The following is a 24159-nucleotide window of genomic DNA, read 5'->3' as shown; positions in this document are numbered from 1 at the left end:
TACTTGTTTCTGAAAATTGTCATAAAAAGCTAGACCAAGTGTGTCACTGTAGACAATCAGAAGTAGCCTTTACGTTCAATATAGAGAGGGCAACATTTTGTTATGAGACAGAGAGCTGCCAATCTTTAAAAAGTGGTAAACCTGTGATTACGCTGAACATTCCAAGCCATATTTAAGTGCACAGTGGCGGGTAACTCCAGACTGGTGGCCACTGTGTAGGGGTGCAGCTGATCATGGAGCAGTAATAACGTGAGGAATCTGCTTACAACATTGTGGCATGGGGCACATAAATGGCAGTCTGCAAAAACTGATGGAGCAATGCAGATACATCGTTGGGGATGGACATTTCATCAGTCAGGACTGTCCTTGGACCCACTGTCTTGTGCGCATGGTGAAGAATGGGCACTGTTCTTGCTTCATGCCCATTTTCCCCACAACAAATCTCACACATCTTTCTAAATCTCCTCGCCTAAATCTTCCTCTGTGCCAGCGTCTTTCCTTCCTCTCACTTCTTTTCTTCTTTTAAACTTCCAGAAAAGCCTCCATGCTTACTGCCTCTTCCTTCCAACCTCCACAACTATATGAGGAGAGCCTTTTGCCTTCGCATTCGTTCCTGCAACCCCCTCAGTTACTTTCATTTGTTTATTTTCAGTGTTGCCAGTTTTGCGACAGTGGGACACTAAATGCTTTTCTTAAAGCTTCAACTCGTACAGGTTTATGACTGTATGGGAATTTCAGCTGGGAACATCTCTAGGCTTCTAGTAGTCAATAAGCATTCACTGTTGTAGACAAAAGTTTTGACAGCATGAAGCCTAATGAATGGCTCAGTAACTAAAAGAGAAAAGTTTACTGCAGTCTCTGAGCATTTCCTGTGTTTAAGCTAACCGTCCTTGCACGTCGGGGAATAGCTCCCAATTTACTTTCTCTGGTAGAAAAGCTCTTTTCACAACTTTATAAAATACTTGCACACAAGCCTTCCTGATCGCTGTTTCTGCTGGCCAGCAAGGGGTTTATAAGGATCTGTGTATAACCATACAACAGTGATGGTCACCAGCCCACCTCGCACCTAAGCTAGCTGTCAGCCACCAGGCTGAGGAAATGAGGGGCATGCGTTTCCAGCAGAACGGAGCTCAGCGGACTGAAAAGATGAACTGGATCAGGCAATCCCATGCACAACTACAGGCTGGGCAGAGAATGGGTTGAGAGCAGCCCTGAGGAAAAGGACTTGGGAGTGCTGGTGGATGAGAAGCTCAACGTGAGCTGGCAATGTGCGCTGACAGCCCAGAAGGCCAACCGTATCCTGGGCTGTATCAAAAGAAGCGTGGCCAGCAGGTCGAGGGAAGTGATTCTGCCCCTCTGCTCTGCTCTCGTGAGACCCCACCTGGAATACTGTGTTCAGCTCTGGAGTCCCCAGCACAAGAAGGACATGGAGCTGCTGGAGCAGGTCCAGAGGAGGCCACAAAGATGATCCGAGGGCTGGAGCACCTCTGCTATGAAGACAGGCTGAGAGAGTTGGGGCTGTTCAGCCTGGAGAAGAGAAGGCTCCAGGGTGATCTTATTGCAGCCTTCCAGTACTTAAAGGGGGCCTACAGGAAAGCTGGAGAGGGACTTTTTACAAGGGCATGTAGTGATAGGACATGGGGCAATGGCTTTAAACTGAAAGAGGGCAGATTTAGATTGGATATAAGGAAGAAATTTTTCCCTCTGAGGGTGATGAGGTACTGGAACAGGTTGCCCAGAGAAGTTGTAGATGCCCCATCCCTGGAAGTGTTGAAGGCCGGGTTGGATGAGGCTTTGGGCAACCTGGTGTAGTGGAGGGTGTCCCTGCCCATGGCAGAGGGGTTGGAACTAGATGATCTTTGAGGTCCCTTCCAACTCTAACCATTCTGTGATTCTATGATGCTACGGATGCAGAGACATCGCTGCAAGCATCTCAACTGCCTGCTCTAATGCTAACGAGGGGTACGATCGTGAGCGGAGCTCAGAGAAGTGACTGCAGCATAAGTAGAGCCTACAAGTTATATTAAGCAACTTCCATTGGTTTGATTCATGTCGAGTTATTGAAAAAAAAAATCATCTCTGTGTAGCTGGGGAATATTTTCCTGCAGCCGCGGGCTCTCGGTTCGTCAGTGGAACGTGGCTGCCATCTACTGCTGCACGGGGAATACGGCTATGTGGTGGCAGCCGCTGGAAGGAGGACGCTGACAGACCATTCGGTTGGAACAACTGCATCTAAAATGCTGCTGTGATGGATGGTCCTTCACGTTTCTCGAATTTACGCAGCTGCCCAGGGGCTGAGGAGGAAACACAGCCGTTTAGCAGCTTTGGGTTTTGAGACCTTCTCTCTTTGCTTGTAAAATAGCTTTCATTCCTTTAGTTCATAGAATCACAGAACGGTTTGGGTTGGAAGGGACCTCAAAGATCATCTAGTTCCAAACCCCCTGCCATGGGCAGGGAAACCCTCCACTACACCAGGTTGCCCAAAGCCTCATCCAACCTGGCCTTGAACACTGCCAGGGATGGGACATCCACAACTTCTCTGGGCAACCTGTTCCAGTGCCTCACCACCCTCAGAGGGAAAAATTTCTTCCTTATATCTAATCTAAATCTTCCCTCTTTCAGTTTAAATCCATTGCCCCTTGTCCTATCACTACACGCCCTTGGAAAAAGTCCCTCTCCAGCTTTCCTGTAGGCCCCCTTTAAGTACTGGAAGGCTGCTATAAGATCACCCAGGAGCCTTCTCTTCCCCAGGCTGAACAGCCCCAACTCTCTCAGCCTGTCAAACCCTAGTTGTTACTCTACCTTGAAATCCGTGCAAATACTTCCACTCGCCATATTCTTTTGCTTCCTACTTTAAAGGATCTTCAAAACCTGAATTCACAAGATTATCTGTAAAAAAAAAAAAGAATTGTTTTGGGAACTAGTCCTCCCAGGACTTCCTTGTAACCTTTTATCCACTTCTTGATCCTTATGTCTACGTAAATTCTTTTAATCTGTCTTTAAAACAAAGCTGGGCCACTGATAAGGACTGCTTCCTGTTTGCATAACCTCTTTGTGGAATTTCACTCGTTACAAAACATCAGCTGTATTTGAAAATGTACTGGATGAAACCATGCCGATACTCAGATATAGATATATTGGTGATAAATTGTGCATAGCATAGCTGGACTTTACACCGTCAAGCACTTGACTCCAAAACAATACCTCACGAAGAACCGTGTCCAAATTTACTTACTGCACCACTGCGGTGGCTGTACATCTTTTCAAATGTTGTTATTGATATCCCAGTCCCAAAGGGGCAATTACTTTAAAAACACTTGCTCAGAAAATTGCCTTGTAACTTGCATTTTGAAAAGATACATTGATTTTAAAAGATTCCAGAGAGGCTAAAATGGGTGGAATTTTGCCTGGAGTAGCCATTTCAGTAAAGCATTCCTCTGCCTCATGATTAAAATATCTGATCTCTTATGATATGTCAGTAAATTAAGCCTATAAATTGCCAGTTGGGAGGCTTCGGGAGCTGCTGTAATAATCCAAAGGATACATTAAATTGAGCTTCCCTTGCACTGAATTTGGATTGATTTTATTCTAAAATCCTGGAAGCTGTTTGATAAACATATTTGTTTTCATTTTTACCATAAAATCAAAGAATTAGAAGAACTGCCTAATTCAGTGATCCGCACTTGAGTGCCGGTTTAAGCAATCAGACATTTGTGTGGCTTTCCAACAGATTTTGTAGACAAGGTTTAGTTTGAAAGATAAGGCTGAGTAGCAGAAGCACGTAACTCCACCAAGCTCCATGATGTAACCTTCATTAAACAATCTAATTTGCCTTTGCTGTACTTTCCTAATGTGTAAAATAATAACTTTTGTATTTTTATCTCTAAGCACATAGACTGGTCATTATAACTAATCAGAGTAATCTGTGTCCGACTGGAATAATCTCTGTGTCTGTATTTTGAAGTCCTGTATATCACACACAGGATAGAACCCAACAAAAGCTGCAGCTCCTGCTCTGCCAAAATACTTATTTTCTAAGCCTGAAACCACTCCATCCCAAAGGCAAAACCTCACTGACAAACAGAACTTTTCACAGGTGTAAGAAAACTTGAGATGTTCGTAACAACTCCAGTTGTTGTGCTGGAGTCCCCAGCACAAGAAGGACATGGAGCTGCTGGAGTGGGTCCAGAGGAGGCCACGAAGATGATCCGAGGGCTGGAGCACCTCTGCTATGGAGACAGGCTGAGAGAGTTGGGGCTGTTCAGCCTGGAGAAGAGAAGGCTCCAGGGTGATCTTATAGCAGCTTTCCAGTACCTAAAGGGGGCCTACAGGAAAGCTGGAGAGGGACTTTTTACAAGGGCATGTAGTGATAGGACATGGGGAAATGGCTTTAAACTGAAAGAGGGAAGATTTAGATTAGACATAAGGAAGAAATTTTTCCCTCTGAGGGTGGTGAGACACTGGAACAGGTTGCCCAGAGATGTTGTGGCTGCCCCATCCCTGGCAGTGTTCAAGGCCAGGTTGGATGAGGCTTTGGGCAACCTGGTGTAGTGGAGGGTGTCCCTGCCCATGGCAGGGGGGTTGGAACTGGATGATCTTTGAGGTCCCTTCCAACCCAAACCGTTCCATGATTCTATGATTCTATAGAAGAACTTCCACAAAGCATAACTGCATCACAAGAATGATATAACATGCAGAGCTATTAAAGGAATTAGAGAACAAAGTAGTTTAGAGGGGCTTTTGAAAAGGGAAAGTGACAGGTAACATACTAAAATTGAAACATCTCATGTATTCAAGCTGATGCACGCACTGATGTGCATCTTATGGCATACAAAAGAACCCATTGTCTTTACAGTTTGGAATCATCTCCTCATTGGAAAGTGATGTTGCAGAACTGCTTATCATGACACTCGGCGAGTGAGCGGTCAAGAGGACCAGCCTGGGCCAGACGACCTTTAATTACAAATCACGGCGGGCTCTGTACGAAAGCCTGGCAGTATCAAGTGATAAATTTGCCAGCAGGCGCTCCTAAGCCCACAGCTTTCCTCGGAAGAGGTTGGAGGACACGGCCGCATCGGAGGGAGAAACCACCGAGGCCCACGGCTGCAGCCACCGCCTCTGCAGCCGGGCTGAGCGGGACGCGGCAGCCGCTGAGGCGGCGCGGAGCGGCAGGGCCCCTACGACACCCAGCGACAGCGGCAGCTCCCCTGGCGCCTGGGGGGGTCTCGGCGGCGGCAGCGGTGCCCTCCACTAGCCGGGCCCGCTGGTATCGCCCAGGAGAACGAGGCCAGCGCAGCCCGCCATGCTGACACCGATCACAGCCCACGCCATAGCAAAAAATGGCGGCCGCGCCACAGCCGCCGCACCGCCCGGTGGGCGGGCCGCTTCCGGCGGGGCCGTGCGCGCCGTGGGGGCGCGGCGACTCCTCCGCGCCTCGGCCGCGGCCCGGGCTTGGCGGGGGGCGGGCCGCGGGCATGGCGGGCGGCGGCGCCCTGCGGCTGCCCGGGCTGCACGGCTACGCGGCGGAGTTCTCGCCATACTGGCCGGGGCGTGTGGCCTGCGCCGCCGCGCAGTACTTCGGCATCGCAGGTGCGGGCGGGGCCTCCGCGGCGGGGGGCAGGGAGGTGGCGGGGCTTCGCTCGTGGCTGGAAATCTGCGTGTGCGGAACGACAGCCGGCGTCTTTAAAAGCGTGCGGGGCGTTCCCGCGGCCATGGCGGAACGAGTCTTCCCCGTGAGCGGGCCGGGGTCGGTGCCCGCGCGGGTGGGCGGCAGCCCGGTGCCCGCCTCCGCCGCCCCGCCCGCCGGGTGCTCGGCGTCCGAAAACGCAGCCCCCGCCCCGGTGCTGGCGTTCACTAGAGCCCTCCGAGCAGCGCTGGTTTTGTCAGGCCGGGAATAAACACGGTGATAGAGACCTGCGCGGTGTGAATGAAACGCCCGAAGATACTTTCTCCTTAAAATTTGAACCCTTCGAGCCCAGACGGGCCCTGGCGACTCCCTGGTCCCGTAGGGACAAGCCGAGCTTTTCTCAGCAGTGCGGCTTGTCTTAATTTCCCGTGGGAATATTGCTCCTGAAAGTATTCATTTTAAATAAAGTTTCTGAATGCGGAGTTAGTGCGGCAGTACCCCAGTCGTGGGGGAAAGCGGTGCCTGCGTGTGTTTTCAAACAAAAAACCCAATTCGATGTAAATGAGTTACTGTTTTATACAACGTGAGACAGCAAGGTGTTTATTTATGCAGCTGATTGTTTGGCCTCTCGCAGTTCAGATGCTTTTTGCGTTTGCACTTTGTAGGTCCCTCAGAACACAGTCGTTTCCTTCGGCGGGGGGATGTAGTTGTGATGTTTTGTTTTATTTTGTTGGTTTAGGTTGTGGAACTCTGGCAGTGCTGGAGCAAAACGAAGCTGAGATCGTTCTGCTCAGGAGGTAACATAAGTTTATGTTTTATTTTTGAAGAGAAAAACCTATTATGTACCTGTAAGTACAAAACACAATGAAAATGTTTTGGGTTGTCGTGAGCGAACAATGAAAATATTTTGGGTTGTCATGAGCGATGAGAAATATTGGATCCATGCTATAATATTGACTGAACACGCATCTTTGTATTTACATACAGGGGAATGTATTTGTATTTACATGCAAGTGATAGGTTTACATTGCATAGATTTTGTTAGAGGAAGTAATCTGGATTGCACCTCTGCATAGTGTAAACCATTTTGTTGAAATCTGACAACGTAAATTAAAAGCAGCCTCTCTGCCCTAGCTTGAAATCAACAGTTTTAGCTTTTTAGGAACGGTGCATTGCCACCTAAATTTATGCCCTTATGATTGACATATACTGAAAATAGAGCAGGAAGCTGCATAAAGTCATGGAGGTCCATCTTCCTAGGAGATCCAATATTCTAAGGATTTGAGAGGAGTTTGATTTGTGTTCTGGATGGGAGAAGGATAAAGATTAGGAAGAAGGAGGGGGTTTAATACTTGACCATCATTGACCTAAAACTTCTTTAAATAAAGTTTTGAAACAGCGGTTGTTTACATTAAGAGGCCTGAAACAGAACTGCCTAACAAATACAGTTTAGCAACTGACATCGTCTGTCTGGACTTATCCAAAGCATTTGATACTGTCCCACACGACATCCTTGTCTCTAAACTGGAACGACATGGTTTTGATGGATGGACCACTCGGTGGATAAGGAATTGGCTGGATGGTCGCTCTCAAAGAGTTGTGGTCAACCGTTCAATGTCTACGTGGAGGCCTGTGACGAGTGGTGTTCCTCAGGGGTGGGTACTGGGACCAGTGCTATTTAACATCTTTGTTGGAGACATGGACAGTGGGATTGAGTGCACCCTCAGCAAGTTTGCAGATGACACCAAGTTGTGTGGTGTTGTGGACACGCTGGAGGGAAGGGATGCCATCCAGAGGGACCTTGACAGGCTGGAGAGATGGGCCTGTGAGAACCTCATGAAGTTCAACAAGGCCAAGTGCAAGGTCCTGCACGTGGTTCAGGGCAATCCCATGCACAAGTACAGGCTGGGTGGAGAATGGATTGAGAGCAGCCCTGAGGAAAAGGACTTGGGAGTGCTGGTGGATGAGAAGCTCAATATGAGCCGGCAATGTGTGCTGGCAGCCCAGAAAGCCAACCGTATCCGAGGCTGTATCAAAAGGAGCGTGGCCAGCAGGTCGAGGGAAGTGATTCTGCCCCTCTACTCAGCTCTCGTGAGACCCCACCTGGAATACTGTGTTCAGCTCTGGAGTCCCCAACACAAGAAGGACATGGAGCTACTGGAACGAGTCCAGAGGAGGCCACGAAGATGATCCGAGGGCTGGAGCACCTCTGCTATGAAGACAGGCTGAGAGAGTTGGGGCTGTTCAGCCTGGAGAAGAGAAGGCTCCGGGGTGATCTTATAGCAGCCTTCCAGTACTTAAAGGGGGCCTACAGGAAAGCTGGAGAGGGACTTTTTCCAAGGGCGTGTAGTGATAGGACAAGGGGCAATGGATTTAAACTGAAAGAGGACAGATTTAGGTTAGATATAAGAAAGAAATTCTTTACATTGAGGGTGGTGAGGCACTGGAACAGGTTGCCCAGAGAAGTTGTGGATGCCCCATCTCTGGAGTGTTCAAGGCCAGGTTGGATGAGGCTTTGGGCAACCTGGTGTAGTGGAGGATTTCCCTGCCCATGGCAGGGGGGTTGGAACTGGATGATCTTTGAGGTCCCTTCCAACCCTAACCATTCTATGATTCTATGAAATAGTTGTATTCAGAGAAACTGTTTTTAATACAGAATTATAAAGCAAGACTCTTCAAAGCTGTTCAACACTGTTAGTTCTGCTAAGTGCTCTGGTTTCATTTCTGTGTTTCCAGTAACTCTACTTATTTTGTGGTAGAAAGTTCTGTAACTTCCTGAGCCATATCAAAACATTCAGTGTGTGTGCCTTGCCCTCATCGTTACTGCAGGGTGCCATGAAGTTTAATCTGAGCTTAGCTGAACCTTCAGTGAAAAAGGGGTAAATAAATTCGTATTTACCATCAGATAACGGCATGGTCATTGATAGTTGTTGCAGAGCAACTAATATATGGTATCAGATCTCATAGGATGAATTGTTGGTGTGTTGAAAGCCCTTTTTAAGAGAGTGTAGAGATCTTTAATATGTTCATTACTGTCTTTTTGTTGGTTTTTCATTGTGACTCAGCTTCCTAATGGTATTGTGAATTGGACGGAGCTCTCCCAACACAAACAGTTTTATTTCTTTGTTTACCACAGTTGTTACAGACAAAGGGCCCCTGCCTCTGTAGCAACATCCCGAAGAAACCGTAGATCAGACTGAGACGTGTCGTACCTCTGTCTCTGTTTGCCTGGCAAGTTTAAGACTGAAACTCGTTTAAGACTGATTTCATTCTCTGTGTGTGGAAGGTTATTGGCTCTTTTGTGCTTTAACTTAATCAACCTATTGTGGCATACCATCGTAAAAGTTGACATTACAGCAAGTAAGGTACTTGTAAGGAGATTTACTGGAAAGTCAAATATATAAAAATGCTGTTTAGAATGGTAAAGAGGGCAATTTAAAGAAATACTGTCTTTGTGTGTAACTAATCCAGACTTTTATGTCATGCTCTCTCATGGACAAATATCTTTCCGATTTAGTTTTGACTGGAATGATGGCCTGTTTGATGTGACCTGGAGTGAGAATAACGAACATGTGTTGATCACTTCCAGCGGAGATGGATCTCTGCAAATCTGGGATACAGCTAAAACCAAAGGTCCCCTGCAAGTCTATAAAGAGCACACTCAGGAGGTAAACCAGGCAAACTTGAAAGATTTAATGGACAATCTAACATTTGAGTTATTAAAAGTTCTATTTGTGGACTTAGAATCAAAAGTGGGTTTTGTTGTCTATTTTTTAATTTTGTTTGGGTCCATGCTTTAAATTTATAACTTAACATTATTTTGAGTATAAAGTCATTTACCTGTTGTACATATTCGTATGTACATTCGTTGGCTGTAATAGATAGTGTTTAATTACCTAAATCTAATATATTCAGAAATATCATTTGTGGTTTCTTATAGGCTAAGTAATCATTGTGTTGTATGAAAGTACTGCAGTCATTCTGGGATTTTTAGAAAGCGTTATTGGATAGGTCTAAATCAGACAGCTGATGTGTATAGTGGTGTTATCCTTGAGGATATGGAGTGATACACATCATGCAGATCCTTAGGACTTCTCTTGTACTGCTTATCGTTTTCCATCCTAGCACCTGTGAGATCCTACTCAAATAACAGCAGTCAAACACTGGGATAGCATGGACTTTTTTAGCCTTGATTTGATACCATTGCATTTGATTTTCTTAAAATCTCAGTTTCTTTATGCAGTGCAGTGTGGGTAGAGAAAAATGTTATATTCGTGTTCTTAAATATGTTTGCATATTTTAAGGACATTTATGCTTTAGTATATTTATTTTCCCCAAGTAATTTTCTCTGTCTTTCCTCCCCCCCCCCCCCCATGCTTTTCTCCTAACTCTTCATTCATTTCTGTCAAGGCTTTGAACTTTAGATGCAATCAGTTTTAGCCTGGATTACTGCCACTTTGTCTAAATGACGTAAATCTGAATAAAACAACCTAGTGGATATGTAGTCGATAAAAAATGATGGAGGGAATCCAGTTTTGTACTCTCAAAGACCTCAAGATTTTTTCAGATGCGAAGCACAAAGCTAAAAGCTGAGTGACTGCCCTTACTCTGTTACTCTCAGTTACACACAGTCTTCTGTACCCTATTTCTTTGTAATTTTGTTACTGTGGTTTAACACGTATACTATGTAAATAATTTCGAGAGGTGAGTTTGTAGTTGTGATCAGGATTTAATGGTAGCATTCAAAGGCTGATGGTAGTAATAGGAAGATGGAGGCAAAGCATAATACCAAATTTTTTTTTTTTCTCTGTCATTTTCTCATTGAAATTCTGTCCATAAGTTTATTTTGGTTCTGCTACACCATCTGTTGTTTGGGAAGTAAACGTTTCTGTGTCCAAGTCTTAGTTTAGCAGGTAGCATGGGGAGGTGGACGCATTCAACCATGAGTTAGCAAGACACTATGGGAAGCACGGGCTGAGTGTTTACTGTGAGATACAAAAGGTTTGTATGGATTCTTTATAAAAGGGCATTAGGAGAGTAGATCTCAGAGGGAATATGCCTAATAGTTTGTGGTAAACACTGGCAGACAATGCTCTTTAAAATGATTGACTACCTTCCTAATCCTTAATCCCTGTCTGACGTTTCTAATGACAGTTTTGTTGCTGCATTTTGTAATATTTCTAATGCAAGATTGACAGGGATCTGTTTCGTTTTCCAAATGAGATCATTTTCCCTCCTCAAAAAGAATGTGCGTTTTTAATTTAAAACCGCGTCTTTATTGTCAAAGGACAATGAGTTTTATTCCAGCACTAACCAACTGCTGAATTTCATGAATATATTAGTCTAATTTACTTTGGTTTTGATGAAGTCTCACTGGAATGTGACACAATAGAACGCTTGAATTAAGTTAGTCTTGTAAAGTGAGCCTGAACGTTTATTTTGAACTATTTTTTATGTTTTTACATCTTTTTTCGTCATCTTTTCATCTTGCTTGGAGCACTTCTTGCTGCTGTTTAGACATAAACTAGTGTTAATGTATTTTAATGATTAAAGACAAGGCACTAAAAGATTAACAACTAAGGTATGAGCTGTGTCTTTTCCAGTCGCTCAACACAGCTTCTGTTGAAGCGTCTGTAAATTTATGTTGGAAAATAGCATGAAAAGGAAAGAAGAATAAAAGTGAACCTTACTTAGTTCTCTACACCTTCTTTTCATTCTCTTCCCATTACCTGGACCTGTCAAATGCCAAATGGAAAATAGCTCTTGCTTTTTCTACGCCCATTGTCTGTTCTGTTTGTAATTCTTGCCCAAAGGAGAATTTGCCCAGGTCCCATGGCCTCCGATGCAGCTGCAGAGTGCTGGGCAGCCCCAGCCGTGTCTGCCATATGTACCCAGATCCGTGTCCCAGCATGTGTCCAGCAGATCCGTGTGCTGACAGCTCGTGAGTGAGCTGGGAGCCACGTATGCACTGGCTGTGCAGTAGATCTGGTAGATCCCGAATATGTGGGGCCAGGTGAATTCTGTGACTCCGGCACGTGTTTCTCAGAGACCTGTTTCTTTCTGGGAAATCTTGGATGTGAATGTGAGACCCAAACACTTGGAGCTGACTTCATAGGGCTGTTGCGTGAAAGAGGCGTGCTGCGTAGTGATGCACATAGGGGCATTTCTAAACAGCAGCAGCTTAGGAGTTGAACACAGGACATCACAGAGGTTCAGGGATAATGTTTGTGAGAAGCTCTGGAGCCACTTTGGAGAACCCTGATATCTTCCATTCTTAAAATATGAGCAGCTACTTGTGAGTCTCCTTTGTTACTATTTTAATAGGAGGAATCAGGTTGAAAGGAAAGGTGTTTTAATGAGCCGTGGTACGGGTGGTTAGCTGACAAAAGTAGAAAAGCCAAGAGGTAAAGGCACGGTTTGCAAAAACAAACAAAATAATTACCTCTCAGTTTGTTATTTGGCTTTTGTCAAGTACTATCTGAGCATCTTGTACATTCGACTTACAAGCATCTATTTATTTATTTTTATTTCTATATTTTATTTATAAGGAAAGCAACTAGCACAAAATGGTGCCAGAACAATATGACTTTCAGTATATGGGAAGCAGGACATTGTAAGATAAAAAAGGAAAGTTGCAGGTAATGCACTTTGTTTTTCTGTGGGCAGTGGTTGCCTTCCACTTGCGGGAAATAAGCAAATAGATGAAAACCAGTTAATTTAAGCAGGATCTAGCATAGGCTGAAATATTTCTTAAGAAGGAAAATGCTCCGAAGTAGCTAAATGATACCTCAGTATACTTTCTCATGCAGGACACTTTCCATAGAAGACTTTGGCTTTTGCTGTTTTTTTTTTTTCACGTCCAGCTTCTCTGCTTTTTTGTCTGGCGACACGAGTCCAAACATTTTCACCTTCAAAACAGGGTTTCTATCATTTAATGCACAATTCCATCTGTCCAAGACAGACACAGCATCTAGTGTTTTGACTTGCACATTAGATCCAGTGCTGTGCTAGAACTGGGTTGTCCCAGCTAGAGTACAGTTCCTTGGTGGTTAGTGGCCCGACTGTTGAGAGCATGTGCCACCTACCACTAGTAGGTAGTGGCCATGTTTCTGAGAGGTGTCGTGGAAGGTCTGACTGGGTCAGGAGGTGGAGCGAATAAACTGTTTCAGCTCATATTTATCCACCTTAGCTCCGAAATGGTTCATGCCTCACTGCAGCTTGTAGAGCCATTTTGATGTGAGGTAGAAACTAGACGGAATGGAACGTACCTTCTGTTACGTAGATAAAGATACGGTGCATTCGAAGATGGAAGCTGTGCATGTTCTTGAGACTTTCAGATTTGAAGTAATTTGAAGTGTTTAGAGTGAGTGTCTAAGTTACGTTAGTGTTTGTTTTCCCTAAGGCAGCAGAGCTGAAAAACCAGCAGTGAAGGACGGAGTTAGGGTATCCTTTGTCAAGGCGGGGACCAACGCTAGAGCAAACTGTCAGAGAAGAGGGAGATTATTTCAACTACACAGTGAAAAGCAATTTCTTAATAGCTGGCACGATTAGTCATGAGGGAAGTTGAGTTTTTTTATTTTATTTGTTTGAGGATATGAATGGTAAAAAAAAAGAGTGTCATAGAACCTGGGGAAGATGAAAATCAAGAGTATTTTATGGCATGTATTTCTTAGGAGAATTAGATATCATAAAAAAGCATTTATTGTTAGCTAAAACATCAACGTCAACTTCATAGTCAGCTCTGAAGAGAGCTGGCATTTACATTGCTAGCAATTAGAAACTGTAGATATTTGAATAAAATTGGATCAGAGATAAGAAATCAGTCTGAATTATGGCTTTTAACAGTGGTAGAAACTTCTAGAGGTGGTGGATCTATGTGGATTTTGTTACAACTTTTTTTTTTCCTCCTTCTTTTTGGCCCATTTTTACTTTTTTGTATACTTTTCTGAGCCTATATGTACCTTTAATGCCAGACTGACATGTTAAATTTAATTTTTGTTTAGATAAATGGCCTTCCTGGCAGCTTTGTGGTGCGCGGCTGGTGTGGTTTTTTAGCTAATTATGATACAATCTGCAAATCCAAGTCTGTTCTGTGAAACTTTGGCGAACTAGAGTCTCAAACTTGTATTCTAATGCTCTTTCTAAACTAGACTGTTATATCATTTATAGGCATATAGTGTTGACTGGAGCCAAACTAGAGGAGAGCAGCTAGTGGTGTCTGGTTCATGGGATCAAACAGCCAAGCTGGTATGTTGGTTTTCTGCTGAAGGTGAAAAATGTGATTCATTTTGGATCTGATAGTTCTTTGTGTTAAGAAACAGCATTGATTCACTTTTCCTCTTTATTTTTACACTGAGGCTGAAATTCTGTTTTAACTGAGATACTGCTTTATCCCTCAGCTGACATCAGTTTAAATATACAAGTGCTTTTTGTGATACATGGTAAAAAGAAGTTCATTTAGTCCTTCCTGTATGTATAGAACATTTTTATGTATAAAATTCTTTCCTTTCTTATTGAATGTGTACCTCAACAGTTTTCTTTTTACTTTATTCAGTGGGATCCAGCTGTGGGGAAGTCATTATGCACTTTTAAAGGCCACGAAGGGGTCATTTACAGCACTATATGGTCTCCACACATCCCAGGTTGTTTTGCATCTGCCTCAGGTAAACATGATGGTAAAGGGGTTCTCACAGCAAAAAACCCTTGTGCGTTATCGGATTAGTTCAGCACTTTGTCCAGCAGATGGTAGTGTGTGTCACACATAAAAATGGAAGAAGGAAAGATAAAGGTATTGGTGCAGCTGGATTTGTAGGTTCTGTTAACGATCCGTAAATCGTCCTCTTGGCCGTTTAAACAGGGATCAGCAGTTTTCTGGCAGTCACTTCAGTGACCTTGTGGCGATTTTTTCTGTTATTCTATGTAGCTCGCTTCCATTCACCTCACTCTTGTTATTGACCACTAAATCATATTACATGCTTTATTTTGTGTTCTGGCTTACGTTTTTGTTCAAACTATCTCAAGTGTCAGTAGACTGCTAGCTCTGTGAGAAACATGTTCTGTTCCCATTGAACCGTTTTAAATACTGCTGGAGATCTCTGTGCCTGGTTCTTTGGGAAAGGTAATCATCAATTTTACTTTTCTGCTTTGGCCAGTGCTGTGAATCTTGCTGGTCAATACAATATAATTGAGTTGGTTGTACCTAGAGGCAAAGAGGCTGTATGTTTTCCAAACACTGCTCCTGCTCCAGAGGCACAAGGAGAGCTCTGGAGTGAGACCTGGTGCCTCAGTGCTGACTAACTGGGCGAGGGGTGCTCTGAGCCATGGAGTTTGCTTGGGAAACAGAGGGGCAGTAAGATGCTGCCTTCATACAAATATTGGTAGATTAACTTCAGTGGCTTAAATTTCTCTGATTTCAAGTCTGTTGGACTTCTGCACTGATTTAAATAGAAATTTTTTTAACTTACATCAAGAGGGTAAGCAAGCATAAATATGTTTTCCTGTTACTGAAGTTAAAGAGAGAGTGAGTACACACAGCTGCTGGTCTTCCCTATTCCATGGGAAGTTTTGTGAAAAAGTGCACATGGCTTTCACAAAATTTTGGTTTGCCTGTTTCCATCTGACTCTGCTTGCAGAGTTGAACTAGAATGACTAAGAAGATACATGTGTTTGTTCTTATGTAGTAGTGCTTGGAAGCCAGATGTTGGTGCGCAGATGTTTCCAACTTATTTGAAGACTGGTTACAGTAACCCTTAGTGAGGTACTTATTTAATAGGATGCACAGAAACTTACAGGATTGAGCCCTGCATGCTGTATGAATGGTTCTACTGAAGTACAGTTATATGCTACAAAATACTAGTTAAGTACCATTTGGTCAAAGGTAAGTGAAGAAAATAGTGCTTAGTGGTTTTTTGCAAATTCTAGGGAACGTTGTGATCTCTTTAAAGTCCTGCACAGAAGCCTCCCCTTCATGGTAGTCTTACTCATACAAAATTTCTGACATTCTAGATGAACAAAGGGGCCTTACTGATCCAGCTAGTTTTCAATATTTCAGATTTGATTCTCTAGGCTATGAAGCCAAACTCTCTTCTAATATGTTGCCACTTGAACAATTTTGGGAAACATTTATTATTGTATGCCTATGTGGTAGCACTTAGATTGGGTACAGCAATATACAGTTGATCTGTTGTTTAAGTGACTCAGTGGGTGCAGCTGTTGGGAATTTTGACTAAAACACTGAAGAGTTCCTATTCTTTTGTGAATTTTACTTTGACTCATGAAAGGGACTAACATATACTGCTGGAGCCTGAAGCTAATTGTGGGCAATTGTCACTGATTGATGACTCTGTAGTGTTTTATGGGAAAAACAACATGCACAAAAGACGCAGTATTTTTCTTCTGTAAGTACTACTCAGGTGTGAAATAAAAATCTTATTGTGTAATGCTAGGTGTAAAATCATTAGGTAAGAGAAAGCGAAGTCTTCAAAATGATGGTGAACTTTCTTACGGTTTCTGAAATAAAATATCTGGTGTGCTTCTAAATGGAATAACTTGAAACCAAAGATCTTACACAGAAGTCATGACATGCCGATATGGAAAAGGTTTCCTTGTTTGCTTTTGGTTTTAGTTTACGTTGGAATTTGCCTATAGTTTGATTAGATTAGTTCACTTTTTTTCTTTGGTCAGCAGGACCGTGGGTAGTAGAAGTACTCATGACCCTCTAGCTCTGGATATAAGTGCCATTTCCTTATTGTAAGAAAGGCATAGCAGATAATTTATCTTCAGAGAGTTTACTTCACTGTTTAGTGTTTAATGGCATTCTGTTCTGTCAGTCAAGATATGTGATCAAAGTCAAGTAGAACTGTTCAGGAGGCTGGACCTCCTCATTTGAAACTTGCTATGATCCACACACTTCATAAAGATGACAGAAAATTATGGGACAGACAGCTGAATTTCACTGATGACTGATCTTCTATTGAGATAAAATTTTGGAGCTGAAGGAAAAACTGCAATCTCAACATGATAGTACTATGTCAAATTTACTTCCTTTCTTTGATATACTTACTGGAAGGGTTGACCTAAAGTTTTGCCGTCTCTTCTTTTGCAATTTTGTATTATCTTGAAAACTGAGCACTGAAAATGCATCTGGAGGGAAAGATTTTGTACTTCTTTCCATCTCCCTTGTTTTTTTCACTTTTTAGAACAATAGCTTGTTGAAGGGTAGGAAAACATTCCCTTTTTGAAGGAGGCTGCATTGCCTTAGGATTGTAGTGCGTGTATGTTCTTTCTGTCATCCCACCTCACACATACCTACTCACAATCACGTACTTATTCACATCGTAATAGTATAAAGTCTTAGCACTTCAGATCAGAAATTAGCTGTTTCATGTTGCAGCATCTTCAATTTTGCATGTGTTAGTAAAATAAGTTAGGAATGATTTTAACTATAGATGGGGAAAAATACTGGTCTTGAAATGGTTCCAATTTAACTAAATTCAAGTAAAGCAATGCACTCTTTTTTTAAAAAATAATATTTTTTAATTATTATTTGAAAGAAGATAAGCAAGAGGGAAGGAGATTTAGGAACCTTTCGCATGCCTCACCCCTGCCATTTTTCTGCCTTTATTTGAATCCACACAGATACTAGCAGAAGTTTAATTTCCACTTAACTAATTAGTTTGTAAACCCTGAAAACAGAAAACCAAACAAAACTGCAAGCCACATTAAAATAGCTACTCAGAAGGACAATTATGTGCCTAGACAACTTTTGCATGAAGCTAATAAGGTTAAATCTTTGCTTTTGGAAGATGACTTTTTCTCAAACTATTATGAGACTAGGTAAAGAATCAGAGTGAAGAAAATGAGAAACCTAAGAGTGCAATATAAAGCAGTTGAAAAAGAATTTGATACTAAGTGTGGTTATTTTGCTTCATTAAGTCTCTGATCTGAATATATACAGGAAAACTGAGTTTGTCTGCAGTGGACAATGAATCATAGAATCATAGAATGGTTAGGGCTGGAAGGGACCTTCAAAGGTCATCTAGTCCAACCCCCCTGCAAGGAACAGGGATATCTCCAACTAGATCAGGTTGCTCAGGGCCTCGTCCAACCTGGCCTTGAACGTCTCCAGGGATGAAGCATCCACCACCTCTCTGGGCAACCTGTTCCAGTGTTCTACAACTCTCATGGTAAAAAATTTTTTCCTAATATCCAACCTGAATCTACCTCCCTCTATTTTAAAACCATTACCCCTTGTCCTATCACAACTGGCCCTCCTGAACAGCCTCTCCCCATCTTGCTCCCATGAAGAGCAATTGAATGACAGAAGATAAATACGTCTGATGCTTCAGTTAGATTAGCTTTTATTCAGCATCTAATACGCTTCCATTGAACATTTACAGGGATGTGTGAGGTACTTTACCACTGTAAAGTCTGACTGTTGTCTTCATGTACAGTCATTTGTACTTTCAAAAAGCAAGTAATGGCTTATCTTTTTTTGTTTGGAATTGAGAGTTAGTAGTAACAGAACAGACTCTTGTTTCTGTATAGGTAAATAATTGCTGTTGTGATGTCAGTAACAATTTCTGAGCTGATAAGATAAGCAGAATGTTCAGGTGTACGTGCAGCATCAAACCAGAGCCCTGGTAAATGTCTGCCTTACACTGAAAAAACAGTTATGTGGAAAATGTCATTAAAGAAGTGACATAAATGTTTAACAGCATCTTTATAGCTAAAAGAGTTTAATGAGTCATTGTGCCTTTTGCCCAGGTGGTGTCTGGGTTTTTTTTCTTTCTTTTTTTTTTTTTTTTTTTTCATCCAGAAAGCAAGTTGGTGAGGAGCACATGAAGAAAGTGCCAAATGCACACAACGTTAGTATGTAGTCAAACATAAATCAGTTCTTCTAAATGATTTTTCATAACTGCAGAGCAATAGGCCTTGCTCGATCCTGCAGCTTGTAAAAAAAGCTTCTTTTACAGTATCAGCTGTTTTCACTGTATTTTAAATTTAACATTGGGAAGTAATGAGTACCATTTTACCCTTATCTGCCTAACCGTAGTATTCTTTGATACAGATATGACACTGGCAAATGAAAATAGGAATGTTTTGGATTCGACAAAGCCCAGATTTAGAATGACTGCTAGCTTTTGTCTTAGCTACTGGGACCTCAGTTTTAATGCTGCATTCGTTTTTAAATCATTACTACACTCCTTAAGTTTACTCATCAGGGCAGATACATAGTTCTCATTACATCTTAAACAAATCATAAATAAGGGAAAAAAGTGTTTCTTAAATCTGCAAGATAATGTCTGTATTCATCAATATTTAGATCAATTAATTGTATTCTTTGCTCAAAGACTTATTTTTCAGACTGAAAGCCCAGGGCGAAAAATTTTATCATACCACAAGGTGTGATCATTTCTGAGAAATTTTTATTATATTGACAAAAGCGTTGGGGAGCTGTAGCTTTGCTGGTTTAAAAATGAACTTGAAAATCCAGCCTCCACTCTTTGTAAGCCCTTGCATTCAGTGCCAGACTTTAAGGTTAGAATTAAAAAGCATTATCTCGTATTCTGTTTTATTGCCAGCCCTGACGTAGTGAGTTGCCTTTTAAAAAGTTTGTCTTCTTGCCTAGTGGTCTCTTTGTGACAACTATGTATCATTAATATTGATACATCAATCAGTATCATCAGCAAGTTTGCAGATGACACCAAGTTGTGTGGTGTTGTGGACACGCTGGAGGGAAGGGATGCCGTCTAGAGGGACCTTGACAGGCTGGAGAGATGGGCCTGTGAGAAGAGAAGGCTCTGGGGTGATCTTATAGCAGCTTTCCAGTACCTAAAGGGGGGCTACAGGAAAGCTAGAGAGGGACTTTTTCCAGGGACGTGTAGTGATAGGAAAAGGGGCAATGGATTTAAACTGAAAGAGGGCAAATTTGGGTTAGATATAAGAAAGAAATTCTTTACCTTGAGGGTGGTGAGGTACTGGAACAGGTTGCCCAGAGAAGTTGTGGATGCCCCATCCCTGGAAGTGTTCAAGGCCAGGTTGGATGAGGCTTTGGGCAACCTGGTGTAGTGGAGGGTGTTCCTGCCCATGGCAGGGGGGTTGGAACTAGATGATCTTTGAGGTCCCTTCCAACCCTAACCATTCTATGATTAAGGGGTTGTCAAACTGGAGTTTCATCAGTCAGGCTGCCATGTAGTCTTGGCACACCTTTCAGTGTTTGGGATCCAAATTGGGAAAGGAAACTGAAAACGAACAAATTGTTTTGCATGAAATAATGAGCTGGGGAAGGTGTACGCCTACTGAGAGGATGGTTACTGAATTAGATGGAAAGGAATAGCCTTGAGTGCAGCTCCCCAGTAAAGAGGTGTTTTCCATGTATAAGTTCCTGGACCAAATTTGGGATTGTCAGGTCTTTGACTTCAGCTTTCTGAAGCTTCAGCCTTACATTCCTGCTTCAGAAGTAGCACAGGAGCTGTTGGGCAGTGAGGCTTGCAGACAACTAATTCCAAAGATGTTTGTGTTTGTGTAGGTTCCTAAAAACCTGAAGGAAGTAACCTTTTGTTCTGCTATGACAGCAGTTTGTCATGAGTTCCCAAACACTTTTACTAGAGGTTTATATCCATCAGTTTGTGCGTGGTGTGGGTCCATTCTTTGCTTCTTATGAGTTCTTTCCTGGTTATTTGTTTGTTGAACGTGCTAGAAGAAATGCTGTCATGAGCAAGGTTCAAGGCTGCAAAACTTGGTCATTTTTGGAATTCAAGACCTCGAGCGATAAAAGAATAAGAGACTTCAATTTACTGCATGGTGCCTTGTACAAATTGAGCATCTAGAGAGCAAACTGTCTACAGAGTTGCTGTGTTTTGTTGCAGTTTAGCTAAACGGCCATTTATGCTAGAAGCTATTAAAATATAATTTACTTGTTTTGTTGTGTCAAATCTACGTAATGAAGTGAGGTGTTTTCATTGGCAATCTATTGCTTCAAGACATACCAGCATAGTACTGAATTCCTTTGAGTCTTGTGCTCAGTAAGCTTTATTAAATCAGCCTCCAATGTTCAAGCTGAAATATTTCTCAGGAAATGAGTTTGGCTCTCAATTTGTGGTACATGCTAACCATAGTAAAGCATTGTATGCAGCACATGCTAGAACATAATGCACTTTCAGGTTATAGTATTTTATATTAGAATCTCATATTGTGAAATAGTGGATTAGTGTTGAGAAGAAAAGTGCAGTAACAGATTTTTACAGTGAATTAGTATGTTTTGGGTCGTTTGGGTTGGAGTTAGGTATCTAGCCATTTGTTGAATAATGATTTAATACTAAGTCATAAGTGAGGTCAATTTTGAAATAAATTTTTATCCCAGGATTTATGTTTAATCACCTTGGAAAACACAGAAATAAAAATTTTCACTAACACTTTTTTTAAAAAAACAATTTACTCTTTTCAGAAAAAGATCCTGTTGAGGTCTTCTCTGAAATAACTTAAAGCTTTTTTGGTTTTTAGCTTTACAGCATTTTGTATCAGATCGAAAAATTACCAGTTGAGAAATGTGTTTCCACTTGTAATTATGTTACTTGATATCTAGATTGTGCTCCATGGAAATAGATTTTGTGCATTCAATACACTCCTGTTGGATTATTTAAATAAAGCTGCTGTTTGTGTCACTCTATGCCTGTCTGTTTGTGTGGAATCTCATGAGCTTTATTAATCCTGTTCTAGGTTTGCTTCTACTATCTATGATAGAAACGGACAGCATGATCATTTTAACATGCCTGAAAAGATTATTTTTGAGAGTTGTGAGATTTCCATTGTGCTATTTATTTTCCCGCAGATTTTCTGTTCGATTCTGGCTAAATAATTTAATCTGATTTAGTATTTTAAAAATACCTACAAGTAAGCAAATAATGTTAACTTGTAATCATTCAGTGGCACTGCAGAAGTACTTACTTTAATCAAGATTTCTTTGATGTTACACCATATATACCAATACTTGTGTCTTTCATGCTGAATTATTTACCTACAGTAAATTAAAGATACATTATTTCTGTTTTATTTTTTTTTCTCTTGATGAGAGGACAGTGTCAGAAGATCAGATTTCTTGCTTTAGAACTTAAAAAAAAACATTCAGTTTTTAAGTAAAACTTTAAGCTAACAGTACTTTGGTTCTTGAAAAACATGGTATCTGTCCTGGTTAGAATCCTTTTTGTCTTCGGATAGTGTTTGAGGTTTCTTGGGTTTTTACTAATCTCCCAAATACTTAGCTGGTTTTTATAGTTAAATGTCGTACCTCTGCACTGTCTGGCAATGATTGCTTAGCTGATGGTTGTTACAGGGCTTAGGAGATGATGATTTATGGATTTGGGTAAAATACATCTGTGTGTAAAAAGCCAGTATAAAACCTACATGAAATATAAACCTTAAATAAGCTATATCTTTTCACTGTCATACATAGTCATTCACATTAGCGGTCTTTATCCCATGTATGGGGATGATGTACTGGTAGATTAGCATCTCTTTCAAAAATTTTGAATAGATGAGTATATATTGTGTAGTTCTATTGATTCGTCCAAGATTTCACAAATATTCATTAAAATGAAAGAAAGCAAGTACAATATACAAACAAATCTGGAATCATAATTATCTAACAGACCAGCAAAAATCTGCTGCCATAGAGAAATTGCTTCTACAAAAATAGAAATATTTTGTGGGGAAAATGCTGGCCACCTTTGTGGTTGCTTACTTTGGGATGCCAACTGGAAGTGGCTGTTAGTGAATATGATTGTACTAGGTGTGCTTTACTTGTACTTTCTATTATTATTATCCTAATTCTGCTTTACCACGTGGAAGAAATGTATCCTTGGTAATGCAGGTTTGAAGGAATGATGGAAATGTGGAAATTCTGAAATTTTTAACACCCATTTTTGTTACAATGAAATGTAAAAAAAAAATAGATACATTGTGAGATCATGGAAAGATGTTTGAGGTAAGAAAAAAAAAGTTTGTTAAAATGTGTGATGTATCAGGGCTACACTGTTTTTCAGCATTTTATTTTTTTTTATGAATCAGATTCTTCCACTTACAGCTTAAATGGAAGAGTTGGATTTGCCTTTGGCTTTAGTTCAGTCTGTTCTATTCACAGGAAGGCTCACTTGCATGTTATGTTACTCCGTTAAAAACATTTCACAAATAGTGCCAGCCAGAATTAATAACAGCTAAGTCTAGCATTTTCAAAGAAATAAAAAAGAAAGGGAAAATAACTCTTTTTCTCGTGCATCAGCATTTTCTACTAAAAAGGAAATAATTGATGCAATTGTATACTTAGTGTCAAAATTGTTATTGGCTGAGTAACTCACTTTTCCAAATGTTTTTGGCCCTCATAATGCTACTGTGGCCCATCTCTGTAGCAGTTCATTCTAGTTCACCTGGGTTTATATATTTATTTGCTTGGGAAAAATGATCCTGTCTGTGGTGAAATATGTGTTTCCCTTTCATATCTGTCTGATGTTATCTGATGAAATTAAAATAAAAGCTTTTTAAGAAGTCCATTATAACATCTCTGAAAGACTTCAGGCTCAAGCTGAAATCTGTCCTCTGCAGGCAAGCAGACTAGCAGAGCTAATGGTGGGTGGATGGGCATGCTACGGGTTTTTTTTTGCCAAGACCCTGCTGATCAGGTTTCTTCCTCTCCATATGCTGCCCTGTTTTTTATAAGCACTGTAGTGATGTTTGGGGCTTCAGCTGACTGCAGGGTGTCGTTGTCAGGAGTGCTATACATGTACAGAGCAGCAGTCTTGCTCTTGACGGTGTTAAAATAGGTGAGAGGAGTGAAAACCGTGAGAAATCATGCGTTGTTCCCGCCTTGCAGGTACAGAATTTATCCTCCAAGAGTACAGCATCTCTCACAATTGTGAATTCTGAGGAAAAGCCAGCCAACCATCAGTGCAAAGCTTCCCATGATCTGTGTAGTACCGCAGTCGTAAGACCAGTCTTGTGTCACGTAGAGGAACCAAGCTCTCTCTAGCTTCATTTTTGTATTCAAAATTTCCCAGTGTTTTACTCCTTTTTGCAAAGTCTACAGGGCCTGGTAGTTCCTGCAATAGGAATATCGTTGTTGTGGATGGTTGTGTTTGAACTGTAGCCAGTTTCTTGAAAAGAGCTATGATTTTGTGTGCCCAGCTGTATATTTTAAGGCCAGTGACCAACTGGGCACTAAGACCGTCAAAATGCTTGTATCCAAACAGCATAAAAATTGTAATTATTGATGGTAACCAATTTGAGGATTTCCAGAAACATTTATGGTACAGAAACATTAGTAATTTCTTCAGTAGCAAGGTAAAACAGTGTTCTTTAAATTTAGGTAGTATTGATACATGCTTTATGTAGAAATCATTGGTGTTTGGTTACAGCTTCTAGTGATTTCATTTGTCTCTTGAATGAACAGCAGCATAATCGTGTATTCTAAATAGTTTTCCAAAAGCTGTTCAGCCTGGAGAAGGCTCCGGGGTGATCTTATTGCAGCCTTCCAGTGCTAA

General features: G+C 41.6%; 1 protein-coding gene across 1 annotated transcript in view; it reads left to right on the top strand.

The window, feature by feature from the left end:
• The first annotated feature begins 5474 nt into the window (after positions 1 to 5474).
• The window catches only part of PEX7 (peroxisomal biogenesis factor 7), a 47103-nt gene continuing 28418 nt past the window's right edge, over positions 5475 to 24159 (top strand). Inside the window, exons 1-5 of the mRNA XM_086631957.1 lie at positions 5475 to 5589; positions 6366 to 6423; positions 9144 to 9294; positions 13796 to 13873; positions 14181 to 14289. Coding sequence (XP_086488083.1) covers positions 5475 to 5589; positions 6366 to 6423; positions 9144 to 9294; positions 13796 to 13873; positions 14181 to 14289 — 511 coding nt within the window. The remainder of the gene's footprint in view (positions 5590 to 6365; positions 6424 to 9143; positions 9295 to 13795; positions 13874 to 14180; positions 14290 to 24159) is intronic.

Source organism: Tauraco erythrolophus, chromosome 2 (genome assembly GCF_009769465.1).
Source record: "Tauraco erythrolophus isolate bTauEry1 chromosome 2, bTauEry1.pri, whole genome shotgun sequence".
NCBI lineage: Eukaryota > Metazoa > Chordata > Aves > Musophagiformes > Musophagidae > Tauraco > Tauraco erythrolophus.
Note: the sequence above shows the minus strand (reverse complement) of the source record. Positions and strands in the feature narration are given on the sequence as shown.